This window comes from Monodelphis domestica, chromosome 7, assembly GCF_027887165.1.
Source record: "Monodelphis domestica isolate mMonDom1 chromosome 7, mMonDom1.pri, whole genome shotgun sequence".
NCBI classification, from domain to species: Eukaryota; Metazoa; Chordata; class Mammalia; order Didelphimorphia; family Didelphidae; genus Monodelphis; species Monodelphis domestica.
The window spans coordinates 148,637,246-148,649,022 of NC_077233.1; the positions used below are offsets into that span (position 1 = coordinate 148,637,246).

An 11,777-nucleotide genomic window follows, 5' to 3' on the forward strand; every position below is an offset into this window, starting at 1 on the left:
TTCACAGTTCACAAATCTTCAATGGCTCCCCAATTGACTGTAGGACAAAAATATGAATCCTCATTCTGGCCTTCAAGACTCTCAACAGTGTCTCCAAACCCCCCCCCTTACTTCATATTACTTTCATTTTGGCTCCAACTAACCAAACTACTAGCTGTTCCCCAAACTTGGCAAACCAGTTCCTATGCAAGTTCCTTCCTTTGAGAAGAAAGTGTTTCTCCCTTCTTGCCTCTCAAAATCATTATTATTCTCCAAGGCTCCGCACAAGTGTCATCTCCATAAATGTTCCATGATTCTCTACTATCACCACTACCCAATGTTAACCTTAGATTTACTTCTAATGTGTAGATGTTGTTACTCTACAGAACAGAGACAGAAAAAAAATGACAAATACAAAGAACTTGGAGAAACCTGGAAAGGTTGGTATAACTGATGCAGAATTAACAGAACAATTTACACTACCATCCCAGTAAGGCAAAGAATTGGAAAAAATTCAAAACTAATCAATGCAGAATCTAAATGCGACTTCAGAGGACTAATAATGAACATGGCCTCTTGGCAGATAGGATGAAGCATATTTTCAAATTTGAACAATGAATTGATTTTTTATATTTCCTAACTATATTTGTTTTACAAATGAGAATTGTCTAATGGTAGAGGTATGGAAAAAGAACAATAATGTGTTTGGGGGTAGGGTGGGAACAACACCAAAATTTAAAAAAAGAAACCTTTTTTTTTTAAAGTTTTTAAAGGATAGATTGGCATCCTGGTGCAAGGGGAAGAAAATAGTAGAATTAAAGGCCCAAAACTCAGAAGACTCAGAGAACTAGTACTATCACTATTAACTAGCTTGGTGATTCTGGACAAACCTCATTTTCAGGTGTCAGTTTAGTTATTTGTCAAATATAGTGAATGGATTAAATTTCTACTTTCCAACTCTGAAACTGCAGGGCTCTATACACTATGTGTGTCATATTATGCTGCTTGCTGGGAACTTCAAGAATGCTATCATAGAGCCTCAGAAATTTTAATCAGCTGATTAACCACCTTTCGCAACTCTTAATCCGTAAACTTTAATGGACTCATCTAGAATGCATCACTAGGAAGAATTAAACTCTGGACTTGATATTAAGGATTACAGCAAGAATAAGCCCTGATTGAAGGTATGATTGATTCCATAATCTTTCTAAAATACCTAATTTCAACAGGTTAGCTGTAACTTGGTCAAACTATTTTAAATACTTATTTTTTCAAACAAATTATTAAAAAATTAAAATTCTCCATTACCATAGACAAACCAGCACAAAAGTTCATAATATATGTATGCTGTATGAAGAACACTTCAAAAAAAAGCTGAAGATTAGCTACTGAATACTTTTCCTTTTGACTTATGTTTCAAATCACATTTAAGAAATACACAAATCAAAAAAATTTAAGTACAAGAATTATGTTCTGACTATACATTTGTCTGACTCCTTCAGACCTGTTTGGACTATTAAATTAAAAACTGTCTTTTTAGTAGGGAAGCTAGCAATATTCCAAATAAAAACATTCTAAATTTTAGGAAAAGCCTATTTGACAGTCTATGAAAAAAACTACCAAATCTCAATCATATACACTTATAAAGAGAACAATTGAATTACTGTGAAAGTCAAACAATCTAAACAATTGGGTCAAGACTATAAGAATATAGCCCATGACCCCCCCAGAACTAGCCTGATACATAGAAAAAACAAATACAAGCACACACAAAAATTCTTAAACCTAGGTAGCCAAGTCTTTCCTCCCTAGTTACTTCATTCACTTGTGATAGTTACATTGTTGATATCTGCCCAAGTACTCTATTGTTTGGAATTTACAAATACTGACTCTTAAACTTTCCCAAATAGCAAAGGTCCATCTTTTGCAATACATACAATTTACAAGTGTTGCTTTATAGCATCAACCTTTAACATCAGATAAACTGAAATACAAGGGAAATGAACAGGCATAGTGATGTATGTGGGTAAGTTACAATATATAACTAGCAACTCCAAAGAACAAGAGTAAGGATATCATAAAATTATTCTATTACAGGAGTTAGATCAAAAGATTGGAATGGAATAGACCTCTCCTAAGAAGGATAAATCAAAGAAGATGAGTAGGTCACCTGTGGTAAACTTTTGGGAGGGCAATGGGACATAAAAGATGTCTAGGTATGGAGGATTGACAATCACTAGAGGAACTCTCAAATCAATGGGGTCATAAATCTACTTGAGTATTAACTGTATACTTTAAAAAAATCAATATATTTAAGTTTCTGGAGATGAGGCACTCTTTTCTTTGTATCTTACTTAATATTTAACAAATGTTTGTTGAATGAATATGAAAGATGAGATTTGCCAAAGTATTTTATTTATCATAGGTTTTCTTAGATGAGGATCGTAAAAGAGTTGGAAGAGAAAGGAGCCGTAATCAGGACTAACTCATACCTAAGTAGGAAATGCTCTCTGTAACACCTCTGACAAGTATCTTTCAGCCTGTTTAAAGACCTCTAATGATGGGAAAAGGTGCTCCTTCTTGAAGTATTCCCTTATATTGAACTTTAACCTACCTCTACAAAATTTCTACTGCTTGCTCCTACCCCCCCCCCAAAATCGAATCCCTCTTCCACATGACAATCCTTGAAGAGAATTATAAATATGACCCCATAAGTTTTTTGGATGTTGGCTCACCTTTTGACTTGTACAGAGACTGTTTTCCAGAAAACCCTCATGTATTTTTAAAATTTCTTAAACTATTTGTCCCTGATTTTCCTTCATCCTGTCCTGCTTTCATAACCTCTCTATCTGAATGACTGCTATTACTACCACAATTCAATTATGTCCAAAACTCTATCTTTTCCACTATACCTATCCCTCCTTCCAACTTATTATTTTCTCTGTAGTACCAGTGTCATGTTTTCCATGTTAACCTTGGGATTAGTCTTAATTGTTCCCTTTTAACTTTCAATTAATTACCAAATCCTATTGATTCTACCTCAGGAATCTGTCATCACTTCTTTTCAATTCCCACTAATAATCCTCATTTCATTACCACCATTCTAGACAAGTGAAATAGTCTAATAGGTCATCTCCTCAATCTCTCCCCCCTCCAAACTTATATTGCTATCTTTTTGGACAATTATGATCATGTTACTTCAATATTGTCAAAGTCCTGGTTGTCAGGGACATCTATGAAGTTAGTATCTTCTACTCCAATATGCTTCCCAAGCTTTATGTAAAACTAGATTAATGTATAAGCTATGCAATACAAGGTGGACACAATACTGTGAAACATTTAAAGATGAGGGACCTCCATGTAAGCAATTATCTGCCTCATCATCACTCTGAAAGTCTCAAAAAAAAAAAGGCCAAGTCTACCTATAAAATCAAAATCTTTTGACTCCCTATTGTTCATCACATAAGAGTTCCAACTTCATTAGTTGGCATTCAAGACCTTCCTTAAAATCTGGCTCTAGTGACACTGCTGCCTCAGTGGATAGAGCCATGTCTGGGGATGGGAGGTCCTAGGTTCATATCTGGCCTCAGACATTTCCTAGTTGTTGGAGCCTGGACAAGTCATTTAACCCAATTGCCTAGCCCTTACCACTCTTCTACCTTAGAACAGTTACTTAGTATGAATTCTAAGAGAATCTGGCTCTACCCTAACTCTTCAAGTTTGACTCATGTTATTACCATCTATCTACACTGTTAAGTCCAGGGACACTTAACCTAGGCTGCATGAAAAAGTTTTGATTTTTTTAAATCTTTTATTTCCCATTTTGCTTCCTTTTCTATCTAATATATTTTACCTGGTAACTTAATAGTATTAATTATTCTGAGGTTTCATCAGATTACCAAAGGGGTCCTTAGTTATACAATAAAGATTAAAAACCTCAGTCCTAGTCAAATATGACTCCTTTCTAATCCTCAAACTTGCCATGCACTCTCAAAGCTTCATGTCTTTCCCTTTACACCATGTCCTTTCCTTTTTGGAAATATCCTCCCCTCCACTTGTCAAGGAGTGTATAAAAATTATTTTACATATATCTTTACAGAAACAAATCTATGACTTGTGTGGCACTTACTAAAATGAAAAACTATTAAAAACTGCCTACTACTACAGATAGCCCTTTTTCTTAAGACTTTCTTCTCCACTCCATATTTACCTCTGAAGAGACATTTAGCATGCTGCTTTCACAACAGTATGGTATTAAGTTGTTCTATTAAGTTCCATACTCCTTAAAAGGACTTTTGGAAAATAAAAATGTATGAAGACTGACAAAACATATAACTCATAAGATAAAAAAATTAGAACTGGAAAGGATCTTAAAGGTCATCCTGTCCAATTATTTCATTTTACAGATGAGGAAACTTAAGTCCCATGAGTTAAATGGCTTACTCAAGGTCCCAAAGGTGGTTAAATGTCAGAACCAGGATTCTAACCCAGGTCCTCTGATAGCAAATCCAGTCTTTTAGACTGAACCATGTTGTCTCCTTAAAGTCCAATGTAATTCTTCAATATGTAATTTAGATTGTCCATCTATTTCATGCTGTTCCCCCTTCTTTTTGGCACTTCATAATTAATTAGAACTTCTTCCTTTAAAATTTAGTTAAAGTCCTATTTTCCTCCAGGAAACTTCATTATCAAATCCCTTGTTATGGGGCCAAAGCAGGAATAACAGGTAGATAACCAGTGTTCTACCCAAGATTCTCTTCCCATCCAAAATAACCCTGGAATTTGTCTATAAGCATTGCCTACAAGATAGTACTTCGTTTTACAACTTTCGAATGCAATATTTTACAAATATAATATTCCTCAACTATAAGTTCTGTAAGGGCAAGGACTATTGGATCTAAACTTTTTTTTAATCAATACCTAACTTAAAAAAGTACCTGCATATTGCAAATCCCTAATCTTTTTAAATAAATGAGAAGAATTTTCATTTGGCCTTAACGGTATACTGTCTCATAGTTAGTTTTTTAGATCGCCATCTAAGCTTGTAAATGAACCTGCTTGCAAAGAATAGCTTATTTTTTTTGTATATTCTACAGAACCTGGTGTGATGCTTTACATGCAGCAGGGCTTTAATGAATGCTAGTTGATGTTACTAAAATGTTAGATTTGATTCTACACTAAAAAGGGATTAAAATTGATAGTGAATAAGACCAAGATCATCTGCCTAAATTCAAAGTCATTGTAAAAGTTCTCTAGACTAGCTTGTCTCCTATTCTCAGATTCACAAAGTATCAGAACAATTGACCTTCAAGATCACACAAGCCTAGGAAGTGGTCTTGTACCTACTGTTATATAGCTAACAATACAAGAATAAGAGCCAGGACTCAAATTCAGGCCTTTTAACACCAAACTTAGTGATCTTTCTAATAGAGTCCCCTTGCTCATGAAGCTTTCAGGTTCTTTCCAGACAAAGTTACTCAGTATCCCCACCATTTTCCCAAATATAAATGTTTAATCTCTAAAACTATACTTAAAGGTTATAATATTACTCCAAGTTAGTCCCAATTCCCCCCAATACACACACTAGATGTTTTTTCCAACTGTAAGAATGGTAAGTAGTTCTCTCCAATTCACTACTCTCTAGAGGTCTTACTTCATCACTTCCCCATCTCAGAAAATATATTCACCTTTTTGCTGGTGGATTCCATTTAAATAATTGTTTATTTTTTAAATAAATATCCCTAACATCTTTGTCCATATCATTACTCCTGTGTCTCAAATTATTAGCTACTAAGTAGAAAGGCTGTGTATGTTTAAGTTGCATTATAATAATACGTTATACAGAACCCCACACAAATAATATTATTTATGTCATTTAAGGTTTAAATAAAGGCAAAGAATGAATTAAATGAAATTAAATTTGGGTTATCTGCATTATTTGTTAATAACAATTAAATAATTTTGAATTTTCTTTTTTAATCCTCACAAAACATGGAGATCTTACTCATTTGTTCCTAGAGTTGGGCATAAAAAGGAAAAAAATCAACAAAAGTGAAAATCTTTTTTCTAAGGAATTTTGCTGGGATTAACATTATGTAGCTGAAATCAGTTGAGTGTTTATATATGGAAAACTCTTTATGGAGGTTGCATTAATAGTTTATGCCCCTTTATACAATCAAAGCTTAAAGCAAACTAAAGCACCACCAAAGCAAAAATCTGCTATTAACAGTCTGCATTAATGTTATTCAATTTGAAGGCACAATATTCCAAAGTTGAGGTCTTTTGTTTTCCACTTAAAGACTTCATGTTCATATAGCAGAATTAAAAAGAAAAGAGGAAAAGAGTCTACTTTAAGATTTGTAAAAACATATCAGTTATCTACACCCTGCTTTTCTGGAAAGAAATGATTAAATTATGGTTGGTTTTCAAGTTTCTTAGAGAAAAAGACACAAAGGAAATAAAGATTTAGTATCAAAATAAACTCCAAGTCAATCAACTCAAAAATTTTATTAGCTAATTACTTGCGCCATTTCTCCCACTGGTTTATGTTTCCTTTAACTATTCAAGAACCTGTGCAAAAGAGCATTTGTCAAATTTCAATATTAGTTATATTAAATATCATATACTATTTTAAAAAACTGGTTGGGGATGGGGTACTATTAAAAACAAAGAGGCAAACTAAAGTTTTTGTTGCAAAGTATGCAGTTGTCTTTATGTTGTGTTAAAAGTTACATCAGATAACAAGTGTTTTCACAAATTGTTTCATTTCAGAGTGTATGTCTATAGGCATTGCTGCAACAACATTAATTTAATTTAGCTTCACTTAATGTGATTTTCAGATATTACTACTGAGATAAAAAAGTACTGTACAAAGAGATTTTCAAAAAGAGGAAATATGGGGAATAAGGTAATGAGCACAGGTTAAAAAAAAAGTAATGACATAAAAAATCTCAAGATGTTATTACTTAGGGAAGCCTTCAAAATTGTCCTAATGTTCTAAACATTTTTACAATGAGATATTCTGAATCACAATTAATTTTCTCCAAGTTCTATTAAATTTAAACAGATGGCTACTTTGTTTTTAAAGTAACCAAAATCAAATTCAAAGGTGAAGCTTAATTCTTAATTGAGCACTTATATTGCATAAATTTATTTAAAACCATTCCTAATTGTTAGAAATATAAGATTCAATACATAACTTTTATGATATAATACTATTAAAGTTTTGGGTTTAGGGCAGTTGAAAGATTTAAATAGATAGTTTCCAAAGTAAGACTATTATCCCAGAAACAAGTTTGAATTTTTAAGGATTAAATTATCACTGTAGACTGCATGACATAAAAAGTTTCTGGATTTCAATGGCTTAAAAGTGTAATTCCAACTATGAGATGATGTTGCTGCTCTGTGGACTCAGAAAATATTTCTAATATCAATCTTTCAACCTCGATATTTCTTTCCCTTACCAAGATGCAGTCCTGCCACTCACACGTTTCAACACTCCGCAGCAGATACACTCATCTGATATCACCACACAAAATAAACACACTGCACCTTACTTTTTTTTTCCTCCTTGTTAAAGTCATTTAGCTTCGAGAGATCCGTGCAAATCTGTATCCTAGCAAATCAATCTGTATTGAAGTACCTTTTTCACTGCTTTCAACTTAACTCTCTTCCTTCAAACTTGGAAGAATTTTTCGAGATGATAAAGGTGGAACAAGAGTAAGTGAAGGTTTACTGGGAACAATTTTACGTGGAATCCCCTTGCAATGTCTAACCAGACAAGAGGGTTCACTTCTCTTCGGAACCCCACCATCTCGGCCATCATTAACTTCCCATTTATCAAGAGAATATCCCAAAACCTATCGAGGAAGCCCCCTCCCCCCACTTCATCTGTGATCTGAAATGGCTACTCACCTTTGGCGTGGAAAGTGACAGGTAATTCAAAACAGGGTCCACCGATACTAAGTCTACCAACCTCACTGCAGGCTGGGCCTTCTCCCAGTTCCCTGAAACCTATATTACATCTCGACCCTCTGAGACTCCCAGGACACTTTGCTTCGATCAGATTCACTTCTTTCCCCTTCCCCTCCGACACTCCAACCCTTCACATTTTCAACCATCTCCCTCCGCCCCTTTACAGCCAACTACCCCCTCTCCCCCCAAAAGGCCCCCCTGTCCTCACCTGTATTGTCACTGGTTGAGAACCCAGGCGAGTTGAGTTTGGCTCGTTTGGGGTTGGGCGGTCCGTCCAGCAAGTTCTCAGCCATTTTAGCCGGCTCTCGAAAACAGCCCCGCGGGTGGGGGTAGGAGCTGCGAAGGGTCCGGGGCAATCAGGAGACAATCCGGAGCGAAGGGGGGTGGGGGGTGGGTTCGGAGAGCAGCCCCGGCTGGGCCGGCACCGAGAGGGAGCGGGAGGGGGGGGGCTGGTGTCCGAGTGTGAGTGTGAGATGGGGGGGTCAGAGGGGGAGGGAGGCAAGTGAGGTTGGGGGCCGGTGGAGAAATCACAGCCACACCAACAGCGCCCCGCAGCGCTCACCGCCCGCCCCCGGCCGCGGCCGCTGCCGCTGTTGCTGCTGCTACCGGCCGCGGCTCCCTCATCCCCTCCCCGCCGCGGCGGCGGCGGCGGCGGCCCGGGACTATCCCCCGCCCTCCCGAGCGCGACACTCCAAGGAGGGGGGGGGCCGAGGCGGCCCAGCTGCCCCCCCGGGGCCCAGCTGGCAGCGACGGTGCCCGGCTGGGGCGGCTCAGTCAGTCCCGGGGAACATGGTGCCTCCCGCCCGCCTGCCTCCTCCTCCTCCTCTTCGTCCTCCTCCCTCCCCCCCCTTCTCGCCCCACTTAATTAATTAATTCTCTCCCCGCCCGGTGGGAGGGGGGCTTCGGGGTTCGCTCCCCTACTCGGTTTGAGGAGCTGGAGCCGCCGCCGCCGCCGCCTTGAGGAAAAACAATGCGCGAAGCGGAGCCTCCGCCGCCGCCGCCGCCACCGCCGCCGCCGCCGCTGCTGCCCCCCCCACCCCCGTTCCGCCGCCGCCGCCGCCGCCGCCGCGGCTCCGGGAAGCCGAGCCGAGAGCCGTGCGGGGCCGCCGGAGCTGGCGCCGAGGGCCGGGCGGAGCGGGCCGGGCGGGCGGAGTGGGGTGCGCGGGCGGTTGTGGGGCCCGGAACCGGCGGGGCCGAGTGGATCGCGCTCGAAGCCCCGATCGGGTCCGCGACAAGATGGCGGCTGTTGATTCCTCAATTAAAAAAAAAAGAAAGTTTTTTTTCTTCTCTTTTCCAGAGCCTGAACGGGGAGGGGGAGGGGGCGGGGCACGTTGGTGCGTCACCACCACCGCCACCCCCCCGTAGCGTCACCACGCACGGCCCCCGCCCCGCCCCCCTCCACCTGCACCCGGGAGCGGCCGGAAAGATACGAATGCGCCCAGGCGGAAAGGGCCGAGAGACCAGCCTGGAGTGCGAAGTGCTGCCGTGTTGTGGCGGACAGCGCCGCCCCTGGGCCGAAAGAGAGATGTGAAGGGCCGTGGGCGTTTGCGAGATTTTTTCTCTGCTTTTGCTGTAGGTCCCTAAGTGGAACCCGGGAGGGTTGGGGAGGAGGCGGGGATGGGGTCTAGCCCCTTTGGCTAGCCTGTTAAAAAGTGTTAATGCTTGCTCAGTGTGTGATCCCGACTAAGCCTTGGTCACTAACGCGGCCGACCATAGTGACTGACAAGATCGCATTCACAGCCGCCTCCTCCTTCCCTCCCCCCCCCCATTAATTTTGCTGAGTTTGGTAGAGTTCGGTTTTTCTTTCTTTTTTTTTCCTTCCGGTTGGTTTGGACCAGGAAAGGGTGAGTCGTGCCCTGCCTGTGATCTGTGGGGACTTTTGTTTGGAAAAAGTTATCAAGAGAGCAAAAAAAAACCCCAAAACTTTAAAAATTTAGGCTTATAGGTGAATTGCAGGACAGGTAGCCATACTCTGTCTGGCTTTTCTGGCTACCTGCTGTGTAGACTGGGTTTTCTTTGTATCACACCCTTACATACCTTCCCAGGGAGCCAACTTTTCCTCCAATCAGGATTGTAGAGGTAGGGTTTCCAAAGCCCTCTAAGTATGAACTTGCAGTACACTTTGCTTCTGAATATTTGGGGGTGAGGGAGGTTGGGGAGGGGTCAGGACCTGATATTTTATCCTTGTTGAGAACTCTCCATTAGAAACCTTCCAAAAATGCAGATCTCATCTGTACCTTAACGGTGCCCAGAGTACTAAGATAATGACTTCCCAGGGTCTCACTGTCAGTGTCACAGGCTGGACAATTTACAATCCCAGGTCTTTCTGACTGAAGTTGACTCAATCCACTACACCATGCTGCCTCTCTATCCACTAGGCCTAACTCATGATAATAAAAGAGGGCCAAGTCTAGGTCAGTTCCTCTCCCAGCCTAGTGAGAAGCCACTCTGCTTCTCCCCCAGCTTTATAATCCAACTACAAATACTTTTCTCCTTCTAGTTAGCTGGTGCATAAGCAAAAGTTCAATTTTTTTAAATCACCAAAAGTGATTACTATGTGCCAGACAGTGTAGTATGGTGATGCTGGGGATATAAAGACAAGAGTAAGACAGTTTTTATCTTCAAGGAATTTATAATCCACTAGGGAGATACAACTTGTCCAAATATAGGATACAAGCAAAATAGATACAAAGTGATGGGAAAGGGGAGATTAACAACTAGGGGAATCAGGAAAGATCTCTTAAAAATGTAGGGTAACACTTGAGGTGAGCCTTGAAGGAAGCCAGGGGTTCCAAGGGGCTGAGGTGAGGAAGGAGAACTTTCCAGGCATGAAACATAGGCTGCTCAAAAAACAGACTGAAGATAGAATACCTTGTACAAGGAACTATCAAGTAGACCATTTGGGCTAGAATTTAGGGTATAGTCGTGTGGAAAATGATTAGAAAAATAAAAAGATAGGCTAGAACCAAATGTGAAGCATGTAAATGCCAAACAAAAGGAGTTTGTATTTTATCTTAGTGAAAATTAGGTTAACCACTGGAGCTTTTTAAGCAAATCAAAGATTTGGGAATATCAGTGAGGGCCTGAATTAGAGTAGTTGTGGTGAAGGGTTGAGAAAAAGAGGGACAGTGCTAGGGGTCTTTTAAAGGAAAAATAAACAAGATTGAGTAACTGATTGGATATAGGAGAAGGGGGGGGCAATGAAAGAGAAGGAATCAGAGAACATGATTCCAGGGTTTCAATGTATTCAATTCCTGGTTTGCCCTGTTAGTTGTGCTGCTTTTCTAGATTGGAAAAGGCTTCGCCTTAGAGAAATTAAGGAGAGTGGGTTTAGGGGGAAAGATAATCAATTTAGTTTTGGACATGTTGAATTTAATATGCCTATGAGATATCAATGAGTCAGTCAACAGGCTGTTTACTAACTGCTTACTCTGTACTGGAATATACCCAGCAAGGGGATGGTAGATAGATGATGAATCTCATTTCCTCCTGGCTTCCCTGGCTTCCTCCAAGTTTAAGCTTCAAGCCTGCCTTCTATATGAAGCCTTTCCCAATCCTTCTTTAACTCTTGTGCCTTCTCTCCATTAATTATTTCCTTTTTATCATATGTATATAGTTGTTTGAACATATCTGCTTGCTTATTTTCTTGTTAAATTGTGAGCATTTTGAGGGCAAGGATTGTCTTTTGTGTTTCTTTATACTTTCAGTGCTTCACACAGTGCCTAGCACATAGTAGATAATAAATGTGAATTGACTGACTGACTGCAAAGATGACTAGGAAGGATCAATGAAAGAGAACCATGATAGAGCAGGGTCACAAAAAC

The 11,777-nt window shown here is 40.0% G+C and overlaps 1 protein-coding gene across 4 annotated transcripts in view; it reads right to left on the reverse strand.

The window, feature by feature from the left end:
• CREBBP (CREB binding protein) overlaps positions 1–8,384 on the reverse strand; it is a 165,424-nt gene extending 157,040 nt beyond the window's left edge. For all 4 annotated transcript variants that reach the window (XM_001363599.4, XM_007499077.3, XM_007499078.3 and 1 more), the window contains exon 1: positions 8,162–8,384. In XM_001363599.4, coding sequence (XP_001363636.1) covers positions 8,162–8,246 — 85 coding nt within the window. In that variant the 5' untranslated portion in view covers positions 8,247–8,384. The remainder of the gene's footprint in view (positions 1–8,161) is intronic.
• Positions 8,385–11,777: the final 3,393 nt, after the last annotated feature.